Source organism: Bos taurus, chromosome 16, assembly GCF_002263795.3.
Source record: "Bos taurus isolate L1 Dominette 01449 registration number 42190680 breed Hereford chromosome 16, ARS-UCD2.0, whole genome shotgun sequence".
Classification (NCBI taxonomy): Eukaryota; Metazoa; Chordata; class Mammalia; order Artiodactyla; family Bovidae; genus Bos; species Bos taurus.
Window position 1 is genome coordinate 68,364,668 of NC_037343.1, and position 24,003 is coordinate 68,388,670.

A 24,003-nucleotide genomic window follows, 5' to 3' on the forward strand; every position below is an offset into this window, starting at 1 on the left:
CCTGAGGCAGGGATTTGGGTACATGTGGTATTTGGAGACTTGCCCTTGGGAGAAAGGGAGTGTGGAAAATATGAGCGAAGGGAGGAAGTGTTAAGCCAGAATGTGGTCTCAGCTGGAATCTGGCCTCAGCCTGGCCCCACAGAGAGCTGTGGAGTGGAAGCTGTAGCACAGAGGCACTGCCACCTAAGGCAAAGATGTCTGTGTTCTGTTACCCCCACGTCAGTTATTGGCCCTGCGTCACCCCACTCTGGAGCTTCCCTGGTGGCTTAGATGGTAAAGAATCCATCTGCAATGCAGGAGACCAGGTTCAGTCGCTGGGTCGGGAAGATTCCTTAGAGAAGGGAATGGCAACCCACTCCATTCTCCATTCTCTTGCCTGGAGAATCCCATGGACAGAGAAGCATGGTGGGCTACAATCCATGGGGTTGCAAAGACTTGACAAACATTCACACCCATGTTGGGGTGAGGCTGGAGCTGGGTAACTTTCCAGTGAGGAGGCTTCTAATCTGCGTAAGGTTGCTTTCCAGAAAAGGAGGCTGTGAAGTGTTAGTATCTAACATTCAGAGCAGCCGGTGATGGGGCCATTGGCCCAGTAACAACAACACTGTACATTAAAGCTGTCGTGTGTGTTTTCATTTGTGTTTTTCTATTTTAAAGCAAGACTAAGTGACATTTCTCCTTTCTAAGCAGAGAGGATGGGCTTCCAAGGTGGCTCAGTGGTAAAAAATATCTGCCTGACAATGTAGGAGATGCAGGAGACATGGGTTCTGTCCCTGGGTTGGGAAGATCCCCTGGAGAAGGAAATGGCAACCCACTCCAGTATTACTAGAAAAGTGAGATTGAAGCCGCTCTGTCATGTCCGACTCTTTGCGAACCTGCCAGGCTCCTCCATCCATGGGATTCTCCAGGCAAGAATACTGAATGGGTTGCCATTTGGACCTGCCGTCAAATAATTCTTGACTAACATTTAGGTTGAAAATGTTCCAAGGTCTACTTATTTAACTCACATGAGAGGGTTTTTTTTCTTTTTTTAACTTGCATTAAAATATACCTAACCTACATAGTGGTAAAGAATCACCTGCCAATGCAAGAGACTTAAGAGATGTGGGTTCAATCCCTGGGTCAGGACAATCCTCTGGAGTAAGGCATGGCAACCCACTGCAGTATTCTTGCCTAGAGAATTCCATAGACAGAGGAGCCTGGCGGGCTACAGTCTGTCGGGTTACAAACAGTTGGACATAACTGTCGCAACTGAGCATGCACACAAGTATCATTAATGGAGCACCAAATATTTACAAGGGGAATTTTACTTAACAATATTAACTGTGGTGACATCGATTTCTAATTTTCAATGTGCAGACTTCTAATGCCAGTGATTCCTACATTCATTTCTCTTCCTAGGATCTCTGACCTGAGTTCATTTGCGTATTCTAACTGCCCATGGAGGGTTTTCATTTCTGTGACCCAGTAGGTGCCTTAAGTGTGAAGCCTGCCCCGTTTCCCCTAGCCCAGTGTTCCTAATCTGCACTGAAGGCAGCAGCATCTCCTCAGTGTCCTCGTGGGGTTCAAGCCTTAGTCTCTCTCAGGGACTTCCTGCCACACATCACACCTCATTCCGCCCCCAGCATCGAGTCCACACTGTTGCCTGAGTGATTGTTCTAGAAGGACAGACGTATTCATTTCATTCCTTATTTTAAAGTTTGAAATGGCTTTCCCACTGTCAAATGCAAAATTCTTGGAGAGACCTCACAGTTCTTTCTGAGCAGCCTGGCTCCAGGCCAGAATGCCCTGTGTGATCTCCCAGCCCCCGGCATAGACAAGGTCAAGGTTTTGTTTGGCAGGTGTCCTTGGCGAAGCTGCCCTCCCACTAGAGTGCAATGTAATCGTCTGGAGAGAAAGTTGCAGTCAAGGACTCAGACTCAAGCACCTCTACTCAGAGACCTCCTTACTGGGGCCTCAGCTGAGGCACTTTTCTCCACTCTGACTCAGTAACTTTCCACTGTGAGCCTTTCTCCCTTTCCTTCTGCCTTGGCTCCCCAGGGTCATAAACAGTCCTTGTACCAAGGACTGTGTATGGTACAGCTGGTACAGCTCCTCTGTACCAAGACTTCCCCTCCATCTGTGCTGTTTGTCCATGTCTTGCCATCTCCTAGAGAGCAGACATTTCTTTGGCTTAGTATTTCCAGTGATTGGCACATTAAGAGCTCTTGGGAAATGTTGACTTGGTAAACCATGAACAGAGTCATATTTTGTTTGCACATACAAAGTAATTATTGAAGAGATTCATACACTTGGCTAATCTGTCTCCATATAATCTGTCTGCATAATCAAAAATATTGCTAATATTTTAGCAATATTAAACTTTCTCACATGTGTATACACTCTTGATTGCTGTACCTGACTAAGGAACAGAATTGGTTTGATAGATATCTTGCTAGTGTCTTGATGCTATGTCTTCCCATCTCTCGAATACTTGGGTAGTGATAAAACTTGAATCTGCACCAGATACTACCCCTTACTAATGCTCACTTTGAATTTTTGATAAAATTCCAGAAACATACAGTCTAATGTCAATAATATTTAAAAGCCTAAAATGTTTTTTAACAGAGTAAGTAGTATGATAAAGATCATCTGCATACTACACTTTTAATTTTATAGTGTAGAAATGGATACCATCTACAAAATTCAGGTGTCAGTGGGATGGAAACTAATGTTTATTCTCTGAGTTGATTTCAAAATTATACCATGTAAGTGACTAATATTCTTAATTGGATACAGTTCAAAATGTACCCAATAATGGATTTCTTCCCAGACTGCTTATAAATTTACTTAAGCATGAAAAAAGCTGAATTTTATTTGGCAAGGATAACAAATGTGCATTTAGCTTTCTACTAATAAAAGGCACCCATTTACAAGTATTAGCAAATATGCTTTACAATTAATTTCTAAACAAATTTTCAGGATTATAATTGAAAGCTTTGATAGTATCTATTATAAGCCAAAATTTGAAAATGAAAATAATGAAACCCTTGTTTAGAAGGAGTAAGAGTATAATGACAAACTGCAAGCCTCTTTAGTTGAACAATTGGTTTTGAGTTTTTTATATACAATGAGTTAACTATTAGCAGCTTGTCAGTTAATAGGAGAAATATTTGTATCTCATTTACAACTAAACTTGTAGAAGAGCACAGATAAATGTTTCCAGAGCCCAGAAAATGTGGGATACTTATACACGAGGATACTTCAGATGGTTACAATAGTTAAATCCCTGTTTTTATTTTCATTTGTTCATCACGTGTTTTTTGAGCACTCACTATATGTACTTTGCTAATATTTGGAAATGAAAGTACCTTTAGTAGTGAAAAAAATGAATTAGATTCTAGTGGGAAAGATAGATAATAATCAAAGAGGAATCCTGATGGATATCTAAACACAAACAGGGGAATAAACAGGGTTTTACAGAGTATATTATAAAGGTGCCTGAATTGGTGTCAGGGAAGGCCTATCAGGGAAAGTAATACTTAAGCTGGGTTATGAAGAATGAGTTTGTTAGATGAAAAAAGCTGAGGATGAAAAAGAGAGCAAGCATTCAAGGAATAGCTTCATGAAAAAAACAGAAGGCCCTGGGACTGAGATGCAGAAAGAGAGAGAGAGAGAGAGAGAGAGAGAGAGAGAGAGAGAGAGAGAGAGAGAGAGAGATTCAATATGAGCCCAGAAAGTGAAAGTGGAAGTCGCTCAGTCATGTCCAACTCTTTGCATCCCATGAACTATATGGCCATGGAATTCTCCAGGTCAGAATACTGGAGTGGGTAGCCTTTCCCTTCTCCAGGGGATCTTCCCAACCCAGGTCTCCCGCATTTCAGGCAGATTCTTTACCAGCTGAGCCACAAGGGAAGCCCAAAAATGAACCTGGAGAGGATGGCAAAAGGGAGACCAGAAGCAGTCCTATTTGAAAGATTCTGATCTTACTGCTAAGGAAATGAAAGACAATTAGTGGCTTTAAATTGGAGAGTGACCACAATCAGATCTGCATATGAAAAAGACCACTCTTCCATCAATGACTGGAGCATGAAACAAAAGCAGTTAGTAGAAGGGGCAGCTATGGGAGTGGCTTGGATTAAAGTGATGACTGTATATAAATTCAAGACACATTCAGGGCACGGGTCAATATGGCTTGATAATAGGTGGGTATGGAGTTGAAGGAGAGAAGACAACATCAAAGATGACTTGCCCAACCAGATGGATGGGGATGCCATTTGCAGAAATAGATGACACTAAAGAGGTCCAGGTCTGGGGAAAGATGATGAGAGTCTTCGCTATGTTGAAGTGCTTTTGAGAAGTGGAGAAATCCACTTCTGGAGTTAGCTAGATGAATATGGAACTCAGAGAGAATCCAAGTCCGAGAGGGCAAAGAAAAAGAATAAAGACCAGGCAGTGAGTTTTCTGTCAATGCACCAAAGTATCAATAATTTGGAAAAGAATGACAGATAAAAGGAAAAAAAAAAGTTGTAAACTGAGAAGCATAAAACAGTGAACGTATTTTGTAAGATTAATCTTAGGAAAATAAACGTTTTATGAATCTTCGATATATAATAAGAGGTGGGGCCTAGTGAATAAATGGTGTTGAGTCAAACAAAAGAGCAGAGTCAAAAGTCCTGGTCATTGGAACTAATCCCTGTCTTTTAAGAAGGGGTAGCTGAGATTTGGGTGGGGAAGTACCATGTGTGACAAAAGCTGTATAAACCTTTGAGGTAGGGTGGGATGAATGTGGCTCCTGGAGTTATGAAGCTTTCCTCTTATTAAGATAACCATAATAAGTTACTCTCAAAAGTTCCAACCCAAAGTAACCAGGTTACTCCATGCCATCTTGGAACCAACACATGAGCATATGCAAAACCGGTAAGTTTCTCTGGAAAAGACCCTTTTAAGTAAAGTCATGCTGAAGCAAAAATCATATATTAATTTTAATGCAGTTATGAGTATTCAAATAGAGACATCTTTTACTTTATACAAAAGCAAATTTATACTCACACTTTGATAAGGAACGCAAACCACAAATAAGTTATGATTTTTACTAGAACAGCAAACATTTTTTAAAGGAAAACAAAAGTTGATCTAGGCCTCCAGTTCTTAGGCATAAATAGCTATCTCAAATCTTCAGAATGTCTACATTTCTTTTTTCTGGTGTTCCATGTAAAGTTTTTCTTGATCTCTTTGAACTCCTAGCCTTCAGAATCAAAGCATTCTATGGAATTTTTTATATATAGTGAGGTGGGATTTAGTTCTTCAATCATGTGTTCCTTAGAATCTGAGAAAGAAACCAAGCCTTATAGCCTGTTATTTTTTTGAAGGTCATGACATATTATTCAATTCCCTCTTGGCTTTAGAAGTTTCACTTTTTCCTATATTGCAAGAATGAAATATTATTGGAAGAAAAAGACTGTGTGACATGAACTATGGTAGTAGAGTACAGAGATTTATGTAACAAATTAAAAGAACTCCAAAATAATTATTTTACAGTTACTAGTTGTAAGGCAGATAAAAAGCCTTGTCTAGAATCCATGTCTGATTCCAAATAAGAGAGTTCCTAATTCTTGCTGGGCTTGGTACTTTTTGTTCTCAAATATCCTTCAGGGCAAAACCACTCATTCTTAAATTAGTCCATTTTAAAAATAAACTCATAGGTTATGTCAAAATCTTAATCAACGTTCTCTCCACAGGAGGTAAACAAAATGAAGCTTGAAAAACGAAATTGCTATGATATGTACACACTTCCTTAGATTTCCCCCAATTCTAAGGATAATGTTGGGGACCAGTTTTAGGATATTTACTGAATATCAAGGTGCTTGGGAATGAAAAATTAAATTTATGTAAGCTACTGACAAGATATATAGTCCAAATATTTGGGGTATGAGGTCTAGAAGATTAGTTGGCAACTACCTTCTTTAGGCTTCAATACTGCCAGGATGTTTGACTGTTTTTTTTTTTTTTTTTTCTTTCTTACAAAAACATTAAGGTGCCCATGTTCAGCATTCCAATTACTTCAGGCAGGTCAAGACAAGGTCTAACAATGACAAAATAAGACATTGACATAACAATTTAATAGAAACAATCTTGAATTTATATGCTCTTTAAAATATCATATTTCAAAAGTGAAATTTCAGGATTTTTACTTTTGATTAACAGCCACCAAGAAGAACATTTGCATGTGTTTAACAAGCGTGGAAATACTGCATCAAAAATATTTCTTGAATACTGTGAACAAAGGAGCCACAAAAACTCAGCATGAACTGTGACATCCTGGAGTTCTGCACAGCCAGGATCAGATCTAAACCCTCAGTAGCAAGCAGGAGACTCAGAAGATGCTGACTTTAATTACAAACTTTATTTGTCAATACAATTCACAGTTTATACATGGTGCAATCCACCATATGAACTTTCAGAATAGTTATCGAGGAAATGGGTGTAGCTTTTCTTCTAAAAGAGCCTGACTTTCCAAAATTTTGGTTAGAATTCTTTAAGTTTATAAAAGTACCTTCAACAAGTTAGCTGAATATTTACATTTCTAGCTTAAATTTTGAAAAATAAGCCTCTGTTAAATTTTCTTTTTTTTTTTTTAAGATCCTGGGTTTATTTTTTAAGACTCTAATATGAATGCCACTTATTCAAATACTCCCACCCCCAAGAATAAAAGTCATGTTTTGCAATTATATTTAGGGAAATCATTTTCTTTCTGTGTTTTAAAAATTTTATTTACAATGTACAGCAGATCTATGTATGAAAATAAAAGAAAGAGGAGCGATCTACTAGGTGCCTTTACTGAATTTCTTCTGAATCCTGAAAACCTCCAAAGAGTTGCAGGATAGAAAATTAAACTAAAGAGGATTAACAGCCTTTTCTATCTTAAAAAAAAAAAAAAAAAAAACTCTCAAGATTTAAATTGTGCTATAACAGCTTTTTCTCTAATGTCAGAGATGAATTATGCCTGCAATCTGCATTTTTCCAAGTGCAAAATCACAGTGATCCAGTTTCAGCTTCTGCTCTCACACTCAGCCACAACTCCAGAGGTACACCCACGGAAGGCGAGGGCTGTGCCCAACTCTGCTTATGCATCCCCTCCCCTCACTGGGCACAATTTACCCAGGGAAAGAAAACCATATAAGCCTTTCATACATCAGAAAACAGATAGATGCTGGCAGTATAATGTTTATTAGCAAATGCTTATAACACATTGTTTGGCTCTCTTCATGTCATCTGAGTGGCAATTCACACCAATCGTCTAAATTCATCTTCAATAATATCCATTTTAACAGTTTTCTTTTGTCAGATCACTTATGGATATATATATATATATGGATTTTCTTCTTCCAACTTTAAAAAATGTGTGTATATATATATATGTATATATATATATATACACACACACACACACATACATAGTTAGTAATAAATGATAAATTTTAAATACTGCCAGGAAAAGAAGGGACTGTTTGGGAGCAGTCAATTTTACTGGCCTGGTAATTACACTGTATACATGTACCATTGGTACCCGAGTCAAATAAATACTCAGAGGGGCCATCTTTGCACCTCATTTCTCTGCAGTGCCTATAATGCTAGGGTTTCTGAGTGTTGCTTCAGTGTCCATCTAATTTGGCATCTATTCCTTCTTCGGGCATCATCACTTCGGTCATTTTACACACTTGTTTCCAGCAAGGTATGGTATTCAAACGGGAGCTGTGGGGAAAAGGGCTGTGGAGTTGAGCCTAGGGGTGGGGCAGGGAAGGAGAAACCACACATTAGCTAGAGAGGTTCTGTTTCTTCATAAGATAAGGCACTGACAGAAAATTTCTTAGGTAAAAGGCTGCATAAGAATTTCTTGCCATTTACAAAAAGAAATGTTGTCATCCATAAATGGTCCATATCTAGGCTCAGTTAGGTAGACCCTGAAAAGTAAGGACTGATCCCTCAAAACTACATTATTACCAGAAACAATTATAATTCATTCTGAGGCCTTATGGCACGTTAGGAAAAGGGAGCAAAACAGTCTGGGCACAAAAAAGGCATCAGACATCGCTTGTTTTATTCCACTCGTCAAAGAAAGTGGACTGTTCAACAAGCATCATCAAAAAAAAAAAAAGTGCTGGCTCAGAATTCCAATTCTCTTGATGGCAGATGACCATGATGGGTGTATCTATTTTTTTCCCCCTTTGGAGCTCATGCACAATTTTAAAAATGCTACCAGCAACAGTCATAAAGAGCATATAGAAGTCCTCACCTAATTGCTATGCCTGAGGCTCTTCAAAGAGAGGGCTACTTAATGTTCTCAATAACAGCGATTTCCTCGCCCGCACAGTGTGGTGTCAGTCCGTTCAAATAGATACTTTCTGTTTTCAGTAAGGAAGGCAGGACATCCCTCTCGCTGGCCAGGTGGTTCACAGACAGGGTCCTCCTACAGGGAGTCAGCTCCTGGTTGTGGTTTCCAGCCAGTTCTGCAGAGAGCTTCCGCTTAATGGAGGTGGCGCGCTGGAACTTGTCATAAATCTCCACGCTCAGCCGCCTCCTGGTTTCCTTGAATTCAGCCGTGACGTTGGCTGTCCACTCAGCAGCATGGGCTCTGAACTCTCCCACCTGGAACACGCATGCAGAGAAAAGACAGACATACCAACAGGATAGTCAACATTCTGCGTGCTTTATCCTCTGATCATTGTATTTGGACACTTTTGAAAAGGAGGTTGTAGCTTTTTGTAATAGGAGCCATCTGAGAATTGAGGTCACTGCGCAATTTGTGAAGAGCAAGATTCCATTTTATATAGATACGACTCTAAAAATGAATCTGTGAGCTTAAACTCTATTAACCAAATTATAAGAGAGGTACTAGATGTCCTTGTTTCTGGAGATGAGTCCTGTCACTGATGCTATAAAAAGGCAATCTCTAACTTTTTAAAATTCTGGGAGTTTTTTTTTTTTTTTTTAATTTGTAATTTTAAGAAGTATTTGAATGTGAAGAAGTCAGGAAGACATAGGAGAAGCGGCAAGACAGAGTAAAAGAGCCTGGAATGTGAAACCAGGTGACCTGGTTCTCATAGCAGCGATGCTATTTGCTCTGGATGTAAACACAGATTTTAGAAACCAGAAATGGTGTGTGCAAGAACTCTGAATTCAACCCCATACTTGTCATTTAGGAATCCTCTGTTTACTAAATAAGCAACAAAATGTTTTGTCTCTGCTTCCAGGGAAAGCAAATAGAAAAGGACTGACAAGTTTATTGTGAGGCCCATTTGGAGAATTTCCAAGCAATGGTTCCTCAATGAATATTTATGGAATTAATTAATTTAACCTGTCTGAGCTACCATTTCATCAGTTGTAGAACAGGCATCTTTATAGCATATTCCTAACAGGATGGTTGGACTGATGTAGTTCAACTGCAATGTAGTTATGATGGTAGCCTTTGTTTGAAGGTTAAAGAAAAAAATATTGCCAAGTCCTAAGCATGTGACCCTAAAGAATCTGCCTGCAATGCAAGAGACTGGGGTTTGATCCCTGGGTTGGAAAGATGTCCTGGAGGAGGGCACGGCAACCCACTCCAGTATTCTAGCCTGGAGGATTCCATGAACAGAGGAGCATGGCGGGCTACAGTCCATGGGGTCGCAAGGAGGTAGACACAACCGAGCGATTAACACTTTCACTTTCAAGCATGTGCATAATAATGTTCTCTCTGACCTCTTTAAAATGATTCTGTACTTTAGTGACCTAAAATAGAACAATGACCAATCCCATGATAAACCTTTTCTTAATCAACTAGAATTCAGTAATCAAGAAGACTTCCTAGAATAATCTCCTAAGGTGGACAAGTCCCCCATCCATCGTTGGTAGCACTTCTGCTTTGGGGGCCCACTTCACTCACTTTTTAAATGATGTGGGCACCTCCTTAGCTGGCAAGTGACTAACTACAGCTTTGTTTGGTTTTGTTTTACCTCTGTTACTTTTCGTTTTAAATTTTGATATGGGAAACATAATTGATAGTTTCTGCTATAGTTTGAATTCCTAAAAATTCATATATTGAAATCCTAACTCCACAGGTGATTGTATCAGGAGGTGGGGCCTTTGGGAAGCACTTAAGTCATGAAGTGATGCCCTCATGAATGAGAGCAGCATTCTTACAAAGGAGAATCTGGAAAAATCCTTCACATCTTCCACCATGTGAGGACACAGCAAGAAGGCTCTGGCTCCAGACCAGGAAGAGAGCCCTTTATCATGCTGACACTATGATTTTGGATCTCCAGAACTGTGAGAAATAAATGTTGTTTATAAGATCCCCAGTGTGTGGTATTTTGTTATAGCAGCCTGATGGAACTAAGTGAGGTTCTAAATATTTACACTGAAAGTCATAGATATGTGTGTGGGTTGTGGGGTGGGGGGTGGGTTACACAAGATGGAAATTGTTCAAATATCCTTGGAAGGTGGCACATAGCAGATCAATTCTTCTGCATCCACCCATAATTACATACATGCACGCATTTCATGATCTACTTTTTATTTTAAAAAATATTTTAAAATACACTTTCTACTTGTATTGTCCTAACAAGGAATAATTGCTTGTTTTCTGGATCTGGTTTTGGGAAAAAGCAAAAATGGAAAAATGAGAAGTTTGTGGCACACATAATTCGCAAGATCAAGCATTCCTTAATCACTGAGGCATCTTAGAGGGAACCTACAGGAAAAGAAGTGCTAATTTTATAGGAATTCAGCCTGAAGATTCTTACTCTTCCCATAAGGGACTCTGTGTGACTGCACTTAGCTCCAAAAACAATTATTGAGAGTTTAACTCTGCTTTGGGGAAACTCTCTGGTTAGGTAGTATCGATCAGTGGTTAGAAATGCTGAATCACTCCAAACACACTTATAAATAAACCCTCCAACTGTTTATATTCTTTTTCTGTTTGCCCAGCTGTCTTTTTTATTAGACTAAGCATTTTTGAGTCTGGGGTCTATACTATATTTATTGGGGTATATAAAACATCTAGTGTCTGGAACAGAAAAAGCACTCAGTAGAAATTTGATGAATTGCACTGAATTAATAAGTAAACACTATTCATAAAGTTTTGAAATAAATATTTTTAACATAAGTTAAGAGATTCAGTTGTTTCTCTATCAGTTTTGATTTAATTTTAAAGACTTAAAATTGCCGTATGCTTACAGAGAGAACCTGATTAATATGGTCTTGAACAAAACAGTTATCATTGTCCAACATATCATTAAATTCTCCTAGTTTACATTACAACTAGATAATCTCAAGCAGTGTGAAATTTGCTGTTTAAAATGAAACAATTGCTACTGATGAAAAACTAAACATTCTATCTGACTTTTATTCCCATCTTACCAATGATTTTATTAAAAAGGAATTAACCTTTTCTATTTGAGAATTCATAATTTTCTAAGTGTAAAAAGAAAAAATACTAATATACTATTTTCTATTATGAGCTTATATTAATAGTATGGTTAATATTATAAAGAAAACAGCTAAGCGTCTACATATTTGTTTAAATAAATGTTTGTGAAAAGTGTAAGAATTAACTACTATATTCAATTTCCTCCCATAAACGACTGGTTAACTAAAAATAATCACTTTCTTAGAGGACAGCCATCTGAGTCAGCCCCTAAATCATGCCTCCAGTCTGGAGGCAGTCAAAACTGATGGACCTAAAATTAGGTCTTTTCTCTTTTTGAAATTAGTTTTTATTGGTGAATGTGATTTACAATGTTGTGTTAATTTCTGCCGTACAGCAAAGCGAATCAGTTATACATATATATATACCCATTGCTTTTTAGATTCCTTTCCTATATGTCATTACAGAGTATTGAGTAGATTCCCTGAGCTGCACAGTAGGCCCTTATTAGTTATCTATATTATACATAGTGGTGTGTATATGTCAATCCCAATCTCCCAATTTAGAGGGAGGGATAAATTTGGAGTTTGGAATTAACAGATACACACTACTATATATAAAATAGATAACCAACATGGACCTACTGTATAGCACAGAGAACACTACTCAATATTTTATAATAACTTATAAGGGAAAAAAATCTGAAAAAGAATAGATATGTGTATATGTATAATGGAATCACTTTGCTGTATACCTGAAACAAAAACAACATTGTAAATCAACTATACTTCAATAAAAAGCTTCTTATTGTTAATAATAGATTTTGTGTATCTAAAATGCAGGTGTTAATACTTTTATTTGCTAATTTTCTATCTCCTACAACTAGGATGTAAGTTCTATGTATATCCCAGCACCTAGGATAGTACCTGGTATGTGGCTGACTTCTAAGAAATACCTGTTAAATGAACAAGTATATGGCCCCCAAATTCATGTTCTCTGTCATCTCGCACCTGAATGATAACTAGAGCCATAGTATAGCATGCATACCACCACTGGTCTTTCTTCTTTGTTCTAACCTTTATTCCTCCTCCCTTTCGGTGACCATTAATATTTTTGCAAAAATGGTCTTATATTAAACATACCGTTTTGCAAATGGATTTTTTTCACATAGTTAATTTTAGTCTTTTTTTCCTATGAGTAGTCATTATACTACGTCATGGAGAAGGACATGGCAACCCACTCTGGCTACAGTCCATGGCGTCACAAAGAGCTGGACACGACTAAGCGACTAACATGGAGAAGACAATGGCACCCCACTCCAGTACCCTTGCCTGGAAAATCCCATGGACAGAAGGGCCTGGTGGGCTGCAGTCCATGGAGTCGCTAGGAGTCAGACACGACTGAGCGACTTAACTTTATTTTTTCACTTTCATGCATTGGAGAAGGAAATGGCAATCCACTCCAGTGTTCTTGCCTGGAGAATCCCAGAGACGGGGGAGCCTGGTGGGCTGCCATCTATGGGGTCGCACAGAGTCAGACACGACTGAAGTGACTTAGCAGCAGCAGCAGCAAACGACTAACATACACACACACCACCTCATAGTTTATACTAGCTTCCTAGCATTCCACGGGATGGCATGCCCCTGTTGATGAATAAGGGTTTGTTTTTTGTTTGTCTTCTTTTGCTATAGAAAATAATACTTCAGTGAATATTCTTATACCCATATCTTGGTTAATGTGATCAAGTATTACTAGAAGTGGAAAAACTGTGCCAAAAGATATATATATTTTCAGATTTTGAGGATGCTGAAATTTCCATCTAATCCCTACTGTCTTCAGACTCAAGGTTCCCAGTCATCCCACTATTTCCTCTTTTTGCACACTGAGGTAACCTCTGTCTTTTCACAGCAAAAAAAGCACCAGATCATGGATCCTGCATAGAAACTCTTTTAGAGATTTTTAATCATCTCTATTGTGACTGGAAATTTAATTGGTCATTAAAAAAAACGAACGCCTTCCTTAACTTGATCTGATTTTTCTCCAGAAGCAGGTTTCTTGAAGTCACCATGATCACTCAGGTTGCACCAATGACACACAGCTTTCTGCAGAGCAAGGTGCTTCTACAAATTAGTGATTCCTGCAAATCAGTAAAAGCCTAAATACAAGTAAATCTCAGACTGGTCTGAGTTCATAACTTTTTAATTTCTCATCTTTAACTGCACTCAAATCTCTGGCAGAGGCTGGTAGAATACTGCTTCTGGGGGCATGGTTTTTTTTTTCTAATTTTTCTGGAGTTCCCAGGGGTGGAAATGCCATCTCTAGAGGTCATAAGGGCTGCAGCTGGAAATGTCATCAAACAGGGATAGGAGGGGTTAGCAAGAGGTGAGAAGAAGCCTCCAGTTCCAGCTCTGTCACTTAGCTGGGTGCCTATAGCCAAGCAATTTAACCTTTTTTGAGTTTCAAAGTCCTTATCTAAAAAGTAAGGTTATAATAATCTATTTATGTGTGTGTGTGCATGTGTGTGTATGTGTGTGGGTGTCTGTGTTCTTACAACATAAAGAACTGCACGATTAGTGATTATGATGATAACACTGAGTGATGATGATGCGGTTTGCTAAGGGCACTTAAAAAGCTTAAAGGAAAGTACCAGATACAGAATAAATGATATAGAATTGAAAAACAATGGGACATTTTCCCCTGGAATATAATTCTCAGGTTCTAAGCACCCAGTGGCAGCATGGTCCAAGTTCTCTGATACTCTCACCAGAAGTGCTACAGTCGGATCAAACCCAGAGTTATGGAGATCTTCACAGCATGAGGTGCTTTGAGAATGTTGGAGACATACATAAAAATTCAATTGGCCAATCATCCCAGTCAGAGACACTGAATGATATATTTCATCACTCAAATGAATGTCAAGGCAAGAGATTGTTTGTGTTGGCCTTATCCTCATTATTACAACTGAAATAATACTGTAAAATATAATAGTGAATTTATTGTATCACTCAATAAACATGTATAACTCATAATAAAATGGACTCATTATTAATATAGGTCTATGTGATGGGATGAAGTAAATTTTGTATGCACAGATAAGAGCTTACTATGTGCTGGGCATTGTTCTTTTAAAAAATATGAACTTATTTAATATTTACAACTCTGTGCGAAAGATTTTTATTATTTCACAGAAGAAATTGAGGCTAGAGAGGTTAACAAACTTTAGACACACAATGAATATGCCAGGATTCAAACTGGAGGTCTAACTCCAGCATATTGTTTTGCCTCACCAGGAAAATCTTGTTAATTCTGAAGGATAAACATCTTTGGGAGGAGTGTAAGGCAAAGTCACATTATGTGGAAATCCACCCTATAGCAGGGTATTATGGTGAGGATCTACCACCACAATTTCCTAAAGATATTGAAAAGAATGAAAATTTCTTCATAAAACATGCACTAGGAGCACTTACCAATTCAATAATGATATCTATTTCCTCTCTATTGTGCCCTTATTTTTCTGCTCTTACTATTCTTCATGATACTAGACAAGGAACATAGCAGTTCAAACTCAAAGCAAAAAAAAGAAAAGAAAGGAGAGTCCCTCAAAAACAAAACTAAGGCCACCAACATAGTTACTTATTCCCATTTGTCTAAAACATTCCTGACCTGAGAGAACTGTCTATACCAATGTATTCATTATTCATAAAATAGCACATTGTATCCTAAGAACAGATTCATATTTTTAAATGATGATAAAATTGTACGTTCCAACTCTGAAGGTGCTCTTTTGATTTCAAAGACGTTAAAAAATAAGGTCCAGAGATCAGTACATTTATATAAGTAAATTTTTCCTCCATTGAAATGTTAATGCTTATGGATAATTAAAATGAATCTTCATGAATTAAAGCATGTTTGTTGCATCAGGTTTTTAGAAAAATTGGTCAAGAACTTATTCAAATGCTGAAGTATGTCATCTCCCTAAAACTAAGCAAATCTACAAACAATAATAACAAAGCTGAAGACTCCAACATGAGCAGAAATAGCTCCTAGGGGATTGCCTTCAGCTCATGCACAGGACTCAAAGAAGAGACCTTCCTCTGTATTCCACGTATTCTTAACGTTCACTTAATTCTCACGGCCCGGCGATCTGATTTACAAGAAAAGAAAGAAAATAGAGTGCTACAGACGGTCGCTTGCTTTCTAAACGCTACTGGAAATGCTCTCATCCTTGTGACTAAATGCAGCTGCACCGTTCTCTGTCCTCCTCTTGCCTGATCTTTGTAGCAAAAAAAGGCATTGGTGAAGACTGCGTCCCTCCCAATGAGTCTTTGCTCTTAATTTCCAAATCAGTACATTTTCATGTTTTTCTTTTCTTTTTTTTAAACCATTCAGGTTAATTCTCTATCAACCTAGAGGGATCATTTTCTTTCACCCTCCTCTTAACTACCTTTGTAACTTAGGCTTCTATTCTTCTCGTTTCCTCTGGATAACCATATCCTTCCAATCAAGTCCATTAAAATCTATTTGCTGACAACTCTCAAATATGTATTTCTAGATCAAGTCTCCCTACTGAATTCTGTATCTGTACAACTGACTGCTTATGAAACAGCTTCATTTTAGATGGACCCCAGGCATCTCAAATACAGCACATTTCCAAATGAAATCCGTTAACTTCTTAAACCTGTTCTTACTTAATTTCTTATCACAGTGAATAGCACCATTAACCAGCAAGTTTCCTAAATGGAATTTCAGTGATAATCCTTTATTCTTCCTCTCAGCCGATCAACACCAAATCAACCCAAAGTCTTGCTGATTTACCTCTTTTTCTCACTATTCCATGTACTTCTCTCTGTTCCCACTGCTAAAACTATTGTCTAGTCCATCATTTTGTCTCATCTATATTATTTCAGCAGCTTCCTAACCAGTTTTGCTGACCTAAGTCTATCTCCCTTATGTGTATTCTTCACACAACAGCCAGAGTGCCCCTTAATAAACACAAATCAATCAACTATTTCCCCTTCATAAACCATACAATTGACATTCATTTCACTTAGTTCAAATTCCTTGAAGTGGCTCATTTGTATTAAGGCTTACCTACTGTTCCAGCTCAATCCTCACTCTCAACTCTCTCAAAAGTCTACTCCTGGGGCCATTCTGAACGTTTGTTTTTTTAATTTTTATTGAATTTGTTATAATACTGCTTATTTTTTTGTTTGCTTGTTTTGCTTTTAGCAGTGGGGCATGTAGGATCTTAGCCTCCCGATCAGGGATTGAACCCATACTCCCTGGATTGGAAGGCGAAGTCTCACCTACTGGACAACCAGGGAAGTTTCTGAACATTTCTTTAATTTCCTCAAACATGCCACTCTTTCTTGTCTTTCATTCATTCATTACTTACTATTTTCTCTATCCAGAATACTGATTCCCAGTCTTTCTCTGGGATATTTTCTACTCATCCTAAATTAGACATCTTTATGGGGCCATTCTCTGATCCTCTAGACATCAGATCACTTGATATCTGTATCTACATAAGCCTGTACTTCTGTACTTCCCTGACATTACTCTCATCACAACTTATTACAGCTACACGTTTAAATGCTCTTTTAGCTTCATGTCCATGGAAATCTTCAGGCAATAATACTGGAGTGAGTTGCAGCTTCTTTGCTGCCTGAGCCGCGAGGGAAGCTCTTTCATGGTAATAGAGAGGGTTTGTCTGCCATGTACTATTCAGTATTCTCAGAACCTGGAGGAATATACACGTGGAAGTTCAATAAGCATTTGTTAGAATGAATATCAATAACCTCAGATAAACAGATGACACCACCCTATAGCAGAAAGCAATGAGGAACTAAAGAGTCTCTTGAAAGTGACAAAGAAGAGTGGAAAAGCTGGCTTAAAACTCAACATTCAAAAAGCTATGATCATAGCATCCGGTCCCATCACTTCATGGCAAATAGATGGGGAAACACTGGAAACAGTGACAGACTTTATTTTCTTGGGTTCCAAAATCACTGCAGATAATGACTGCAGTCATGAAGTCAGAAGATGCTTGCCTCTTGGGAGAAAAGCTATGACAAACCTAGACAGCATATTAAAAAGCAAAGACATTTCTTCGCCAAGAAAGGTCCATCTAATAAAAGCTCTGGTTTTTCCAGTAGTCATATATGGATGTAAGAGTTGGACCATAAAGAAAGCTGAGCACCAAAGAATTGATGTTTTTGAACTGTGGTGTTGGAGAAGACTCTTGCAAGTCGTTTGGACTGCAAAGAGATCAAACCAGTCCATCCTAAAGGAAATTAGTCCTGAATACTCATTGGAAGGACTGATGCTGAAGCTGAAGCTCCAATACTTTGGCCACCTGATGCAAAGAACTGACTCGTTGGAAAAGATCCTGATGCTGGGAAAGATTGGAGGCAGGAGGAGAAGGGGACGACAGAAGACGAGATGGTTGGATGGCATCACCGACTCGAAGGACATGAGTTTGAGCAAGCTCCAGGAGTTGGTGAAGGACAGGGAAGCCTGGCATGCTGCAGTCCATGGGGTCGCCAAGAGTCAGGCATGACTGGGCGACTGAACTGAACTGAGATGAATGAATGACAGACTAATCAATCATGTTTTGAATATACACTCCAGTAAAAGAGTCTGCTTCTTAGTGACTGTACTGGGATAATCTTGGTTACTTCAGGAGGGAAACATGGCCAGGTTTATTTGAAGTAAAGGTTCAAAGCATGTTTCCTCAAAGTTTTTAGTCTTTGGAGAGCTTCCTCAGCATTCTAAGAAGCCTATGATGCTGCTAATGTCTTCTTTCACAGTGAAGAACATCATGCTTCTTGTACAGATCCCTTAAATCAAAATTCCTTTCCTTTCCCTTTTCCTTCTGCATGCATGGTCAGCCAGGTCCAGCTCTTTGTGACCCCATGGACTGTAGCCCAGCAGGCTTCTCTGACCAAGGAATTTTCTAGTCAACAATACTGGAGTGGGTTGTCATTTCCTCCTCCTTGGGATCTTCCCAACATAGGGATCGAACCCATGTCTCTTGCATCTCCTAGCACTGGCAGGGAAATTCTTTTTTTTTTTTTTTAATTTTGGGGAGACCAAGTTTCAGTGAACAAGGCCCGCACTTTATTTTCCAAAGTAGTTTTTATACCTTAAGTTGCGCATAGAGGATAATGGGGGAAGGGGTGGAGTCATGCAGGGACAGCAGTTCCTGGTCCTAGGGAAATTCTTTACCACTAGCACCACCTGTGAAGCTCTTCCCTTCTCCTTGTGTGTTAGTCATTCAGCTGTGTCCGATTCTTTGCAACCCCTTGGATTGTAGCCCACCAGGCTCTTCCGAGCATGGTGAAAGTGAAAGTGAAGTCGCTCAGTCATGTCCGACTCTTTGCGACCCCGTGGACTGTAGCCTACCAGGCTTCTCAGTCCATGGGATTCTCCAGGCAAGAGTACTATAGTGGGTTGCCATTTGCTTCTCCAGGGCATCTTCCCAACCCAGGTTTCGAACCCAGGTCTCCCGCATTCTGGGCAGATGCTTTAACCTCTGAGCCACCAGGGAAGTCTTCTCCAGGCAAAAATACTGGAGTGGGTTGCCATTTCCTTCTCCAGCTCTTCGCCTTCAGTTCAGTTCAGTCGCTCAGTCGTGTCCGACTCTTTGCAACCCCATGAATTGCAGCACGCCAGGCCTCCCTGTCCATCACCGACTCCCAGAATTCACTCAAACTCACATCCATCAAGTCGGTGATGCCATCCAGCCATCTCATCCTCTGTCGTCCCCTTCTCCTCCTGCCCCCAATCCCTCCCAGCATCAGAGTCTTTTCCAATGAGTCAACTCTTCGCATGAGGTGGCCAAAGTATTGGAGTTTCAGCTTCAGCACCAGTCCTTCCAATGAACTGATCTCCTTTAGGATGGACTGGTTAGATCTCCTTGTAGTCCAAGGGACTCTCAAGAGTCTTCTCCAACACCACAGTTCAAAAGCATCAATTCTTCAGTGCTCAGCTTTCTTCACAGTCCAACTCTGACATCCATACATGACCACTGGAAAAACCATAGCCTTGACTAGACGGACCTTTGTTGGCAAAGTAATGTCTCTGCTTTTGAATATGCCATCTAGGTTGGTCATAACTTTCCTTCCAAGGAGTAAGTGTCTTTTAATTTCATGGCTGCAATCACCATCTGCAGTGATTTGGAGCCCCCAAAAATAAAGTCTGACACTGTTTCCACTGTTTCCCCATCTATTTCCCATGAAGTGATGGGACCAGATGCCATGATCTTCATTTTCTGAATGTTGAGCTTTAAGCCAAGTTTTTCACTCTCCTCTTTCACTTTCATCAAGAGGCTTTTTAGTTCCTCTTCACTTTCTGCCATAAGGGTGGTGTCATCTGCATATCTGAGGTTATTGATATTTCTCCTGGCAATCTTGATTCCAGCTTGTGCTTCTTCCAGCCCAGCGTTTCTCATGATGCACTCTGCACAGAAGTTAAATAAGCAGGGTGACAATATATAGCCTTGACGTACTCCTTTTCCTATTTGGAACCAGTCTGTTGTTCCATGTCCAGTTCTAACTGTTGCTTCCTGACCTGCATATAGGTTTCTCAAGAGGCAGGTCAGGTGGTCTGGTAATCCCATCCTTTCAGAATTTTCCAAAATTTGTTGTGACCCACACGGTCAAAGGCTTTGGCGTAGTCAATAAAGCAGAAATAGATGTTTTTCTGGAACTCTCTTGCTTTTTCCGTGATCCAGCGGATGTTGGCAATTTGATCTCTGGTTCCTCTGCCTTTTCTAAAACAAGCTTGAACATCTGGAGGTTCACAGTTCAGGTATTGCTGAAGCCTGCCTTGGAGAATTTTGAGCCCTTCTCCTTTCTGGCTCCTTAATCTTTTCTATTGTTCTTATTGCTCTGCATGACAATACCTGAATAGATAATCCTGGAATCTAGGCTTCCCTATCCTCAAGGGATGTCAGATCATACCAGATCAGTTGCTCAGTCGTGTCCGACTCTTTGCGACCCCATGAATTGCAGCACGCCAGGCCTCCCTGTCCATCACCAACTCCCGGAGTTCACTCAGACTCACGTCCATCAAGTCAGTGATGCCATCCAGCCATCTCATCCTCTGTCGTCCCCTTCTCCTCCTGCCCCCAATCCCTCCCAGCATCAGAGTCTTCTCCAATGAGTCAATTCTTTGCATGAGGTAGCCAAAATACTGGACTTTCAGCTTTAGCATCATTCCTTCCAAAGAAATCCCAGGGCTGATCTCCTTTAGAATGGACTGGTTGGATCTCCTGGCAGTCCCAGGGACTCTCAAGAGTCTTCTCCAACACCACAGTTCAAAAGCATCAATTCTTCAGTGCTCAGCCTTCTTCACAGTCCAACTCTCACATCCATACATGACCACAGGAAAAACCATAGCCTTGACTAGACGGACCTTTGTTGGCAAAGTAATGTCTCTGCTTTTGAATATGCCATCTAGGTTGGTCATAACTTTCCTTCCAAGGAGTAAGTGTCTTTTAATTTCATGGCTGCAGTCACCATCTGCAGTGATTTTGGAGCCCCCAAAAATAAAGTCTGACACTGTTTCCACTGTTTCCCCATCTATTTCTCATGAAGTGATGGGATCAGATGCCATGATCTTCGTTTTCTGAATGTTGAGCTTTAAGCCAACTTTTTCACTCTCCATTTTCACTTTCATCAAGAGGCTTTTTAGTTCCTCTTCACTTTCTGCCATAAGGGTGGTGTCATCTGCATATCTGAGGTTACTGATATTTCTCCCGGCAATCTTGATTCCAGCTTGTGTTTCTTCCAGCCAAGCGTTTCTCATGATGCACTCTGCATATAAGTTAAATAAACAGGGTGACAATATATAGCCTTGACGAACTCCTTTTCCTATTTGGAACCAGTCTGTTGTTCCATGTCCAGTTCTAACTTTTGCTTCCTGACCTGCATACAAATTTCTCAAGAGGCAGCTCAGGTGGTCTGGTATTCCCATCTCTTTCAGAATTTTCCACAGTTTATTGTGAACCACACGGTCAAAGGCTTTGGCATAGTCAATAAAGCAGAAATAGATGTTTTTCTGGAACAATCTTGCTTTTTCCATGATCCAGCGGATGTTGGCAATTTGATCTCTGGTTCCTCTGCCTTTTCTAAAACCAGCTTGAACATCAGGAAGTTCACGGTTCACATATTGCTGAAACCTGGCTTGGAGAATTTTGAGCATTACTTTACTAGCGTGTGAGATGAGTTCAACTGTGCGGTAGTTTGAGCATTCTTTGGCATTGCCTTTCTTTGGGATTGGAATGAAAACTGACCTTTTCCAGTCCTGTGGCCACTGCTGAGTTTTCCAAATTTGCTGGCATATTGAGTGCAGCACTTTCACAGCATCATCTTTCAGGATTTGGAATAGCTCAACTGGAATTCCATCACCTCCAATAGCTCAACTGGAATTCCATCACTCCACAAGAGAAGATTCTACACATGGACATCCCCAGATCGTCAACACCGAAATCAGACTGATTATATACTTTGCAGCCAAAGATGGAGAAGCTGTATACAGTCAGAAAAAAGAAGACCAGGAGCTGACTGTGGCTCAGACCATGAACTCTTTATTGCCAAATTCAGACTTAAATTGAAGAAAGTAGGGAAAACCACTAGACCATTCAGGTATGACCTAAATCAAATCCCTTATGATTATACAGTGGAAGTGAGAAATAGATTTAAGGGTCTAGGTCTGATAGATAGTGTGCCTGATGAACTATGGAATGAGGTTCGTGACATTGTACAGGAGACAGGGATCAAGACCATCCCCATGGAAGAGAAATGCAAAAAGCAAAATGGCTGTCTGAGGAGGCATTACAAATAGTTGTGAAAAGAAGAGAAGCAAAAAGCAAAGGAGAAAAGGAAAGATATAAACATCTGAATGCAGAGTTCCAAAGAATAGCAAGAAGAGATAAGAAAGCCTTCTTCAGTGATCAATGCAAAGAAATAGAGGAAAACAGCAGAATGGGAAAGACTAGGGATCTCTTCAAGAAAATCAGAGATACCAAAGGAACATTTCATGCAAAGATGGGCTCGATAAAGGACAGAAATGGTATGGACCTAACAGAAGCAGAAGATATTAAGAAGAGATGGCAAGAATACACAGAAGAACTGTACAAAAAAGATCTTCACGACCCAGATAATCACGATGGTGTGATCACTGACCTAGAGCCAGACATCCTGGAATGTGAAGTCAAGTGGGCCTTAGAAAGCATCAAGGGATGTAACCTTTCGAACCATAAAGAAGGTTGAACCTTTTAACTTTAGAAGAATCACTAACATCTTTACCACTAACTAGCAATCCTTATGAAGCATCTAGGGCTTCTCTGGTGGCTCAAACGGTAAAGAATCCGCCTGCAGTGCAGGAGACGCCAGTTGGATTCCTGGGTTGGAAAGTTCCCTTGAAATTCTACCCACCCTTGTGGCTCAGCTGGTAAAGAATTCACCTGCAATGCTGGAGACCTGCATTCAATCCCTGAGTTGGGAATGATTGAGAATGTTTAATATTTCTAAATCATAACTTTAAATTGTTTACTAAAGTTTTTTTTTTGTGTGTGTGTCTTACTATACACCTGAGTGTGATGAAGGATATTTCCCTATTGTGTTTCTCATATTTGTTAACAGTTTCACTCCTGAAAGTATGCTTGTCCCTACTCCTGGTCAATCTTCATCAGAGTAGTCATTTCTTAGTAATAAAAAGTACAACATGAACTTAAGAGAATTTTCAGTGTTCTCAGTTTGAAAAGAGTATTTTAAATAGTATGTATTTAAATGCTTGGTCTTTATCAACTGCATTTCTAAGGTTAACTTCCTCCAAACAACTCTATAAAACGTCAGCAAAATGTTTTTTTCCAAAAGAGTAAAGCTGACTTTTGAGCAAACTCCAGGAGACGGTGAAGGACAGGGAAGCCTGGCGTACTGCAGTCCCTGGAGTCGCAGAGTCGGACACAATTTAGCAACCGAACAACAAAAAATATCTGACTTGTGGGGAGCAGTACTTTTTTACACTTTTCTTTTTTCCCTCTGAGCCATGTTTCTTTGACAGGAAGTCTTACTGCTACTTTGACTCTTGATAAGAGGTAAACCTGTGAAATTCCTCAAATTTAGAATAATTCTAACCTTAATTATTTATTTACATTAACTCTCTAGTTCACTATGACCCTCAGAATCACCCCAAACTCCACCATCTTGAACAAATCTTTAGCCCTCTGTACCTTTCCCATACATCAGAAAGTCTAGTGTTCTCTGCGTCAGCTTTTCACCAGAATCACAACTACCCACTTTGCCTAACTATTTACTAGCTTTGAATTTCTACAATCCTCTTTACAGAGTTTTGGGTTTTGATCATTAACAGATGAGTGATAATACAAAATTGCTAATATCTAAAGTATCCATTTCCAAAGATGAGTATCTCAGCAATTATTTGCAGGCAGCTACTTCAGAGTAGAAACTGGTGGCATGATTTAGAAATCTGGCAGCAGCAAGTCTGCCAGTCCTCTGTGATAAGATAATTCAGATGTTCCTTCCCTAAAAGTCCCTCCCAACAATCATTTTCCTTACATCACTCCATCCCCATTATCACTTCATGTACAA

At 39.5% G+C, this 24,003-nt stretch overlaps 1 protein-coding gene across 5 annotated transcripts in view; it reads right to left on the bottom strand.

The window, feature by feature from the left end:
* Positions 1-6,000: 6,000 nt before the first annotated feature.
* Positions 6,001-24,003, bottom strand: part of KCNK2 (potassium two pore domain channel subfamily K member 2) — a 225,171-nt gene continuing 207,168 nt past the window's right edge. For 3 of the 5 annotated variants that reach the window (XM_005217328.5, XM_059875241.1, XM_005217329.5), the window contains exon 7: positions 6,001-8,628. In XM_005217328.5, the coding sequence (XP_005217385.1) occupies positions 8,311-8,628 (318 nt within the window). In that variant the 3' untranslated portion in view covers positions 6,001-8,310. 5 annotated transcript variants of the gene reach the window in all.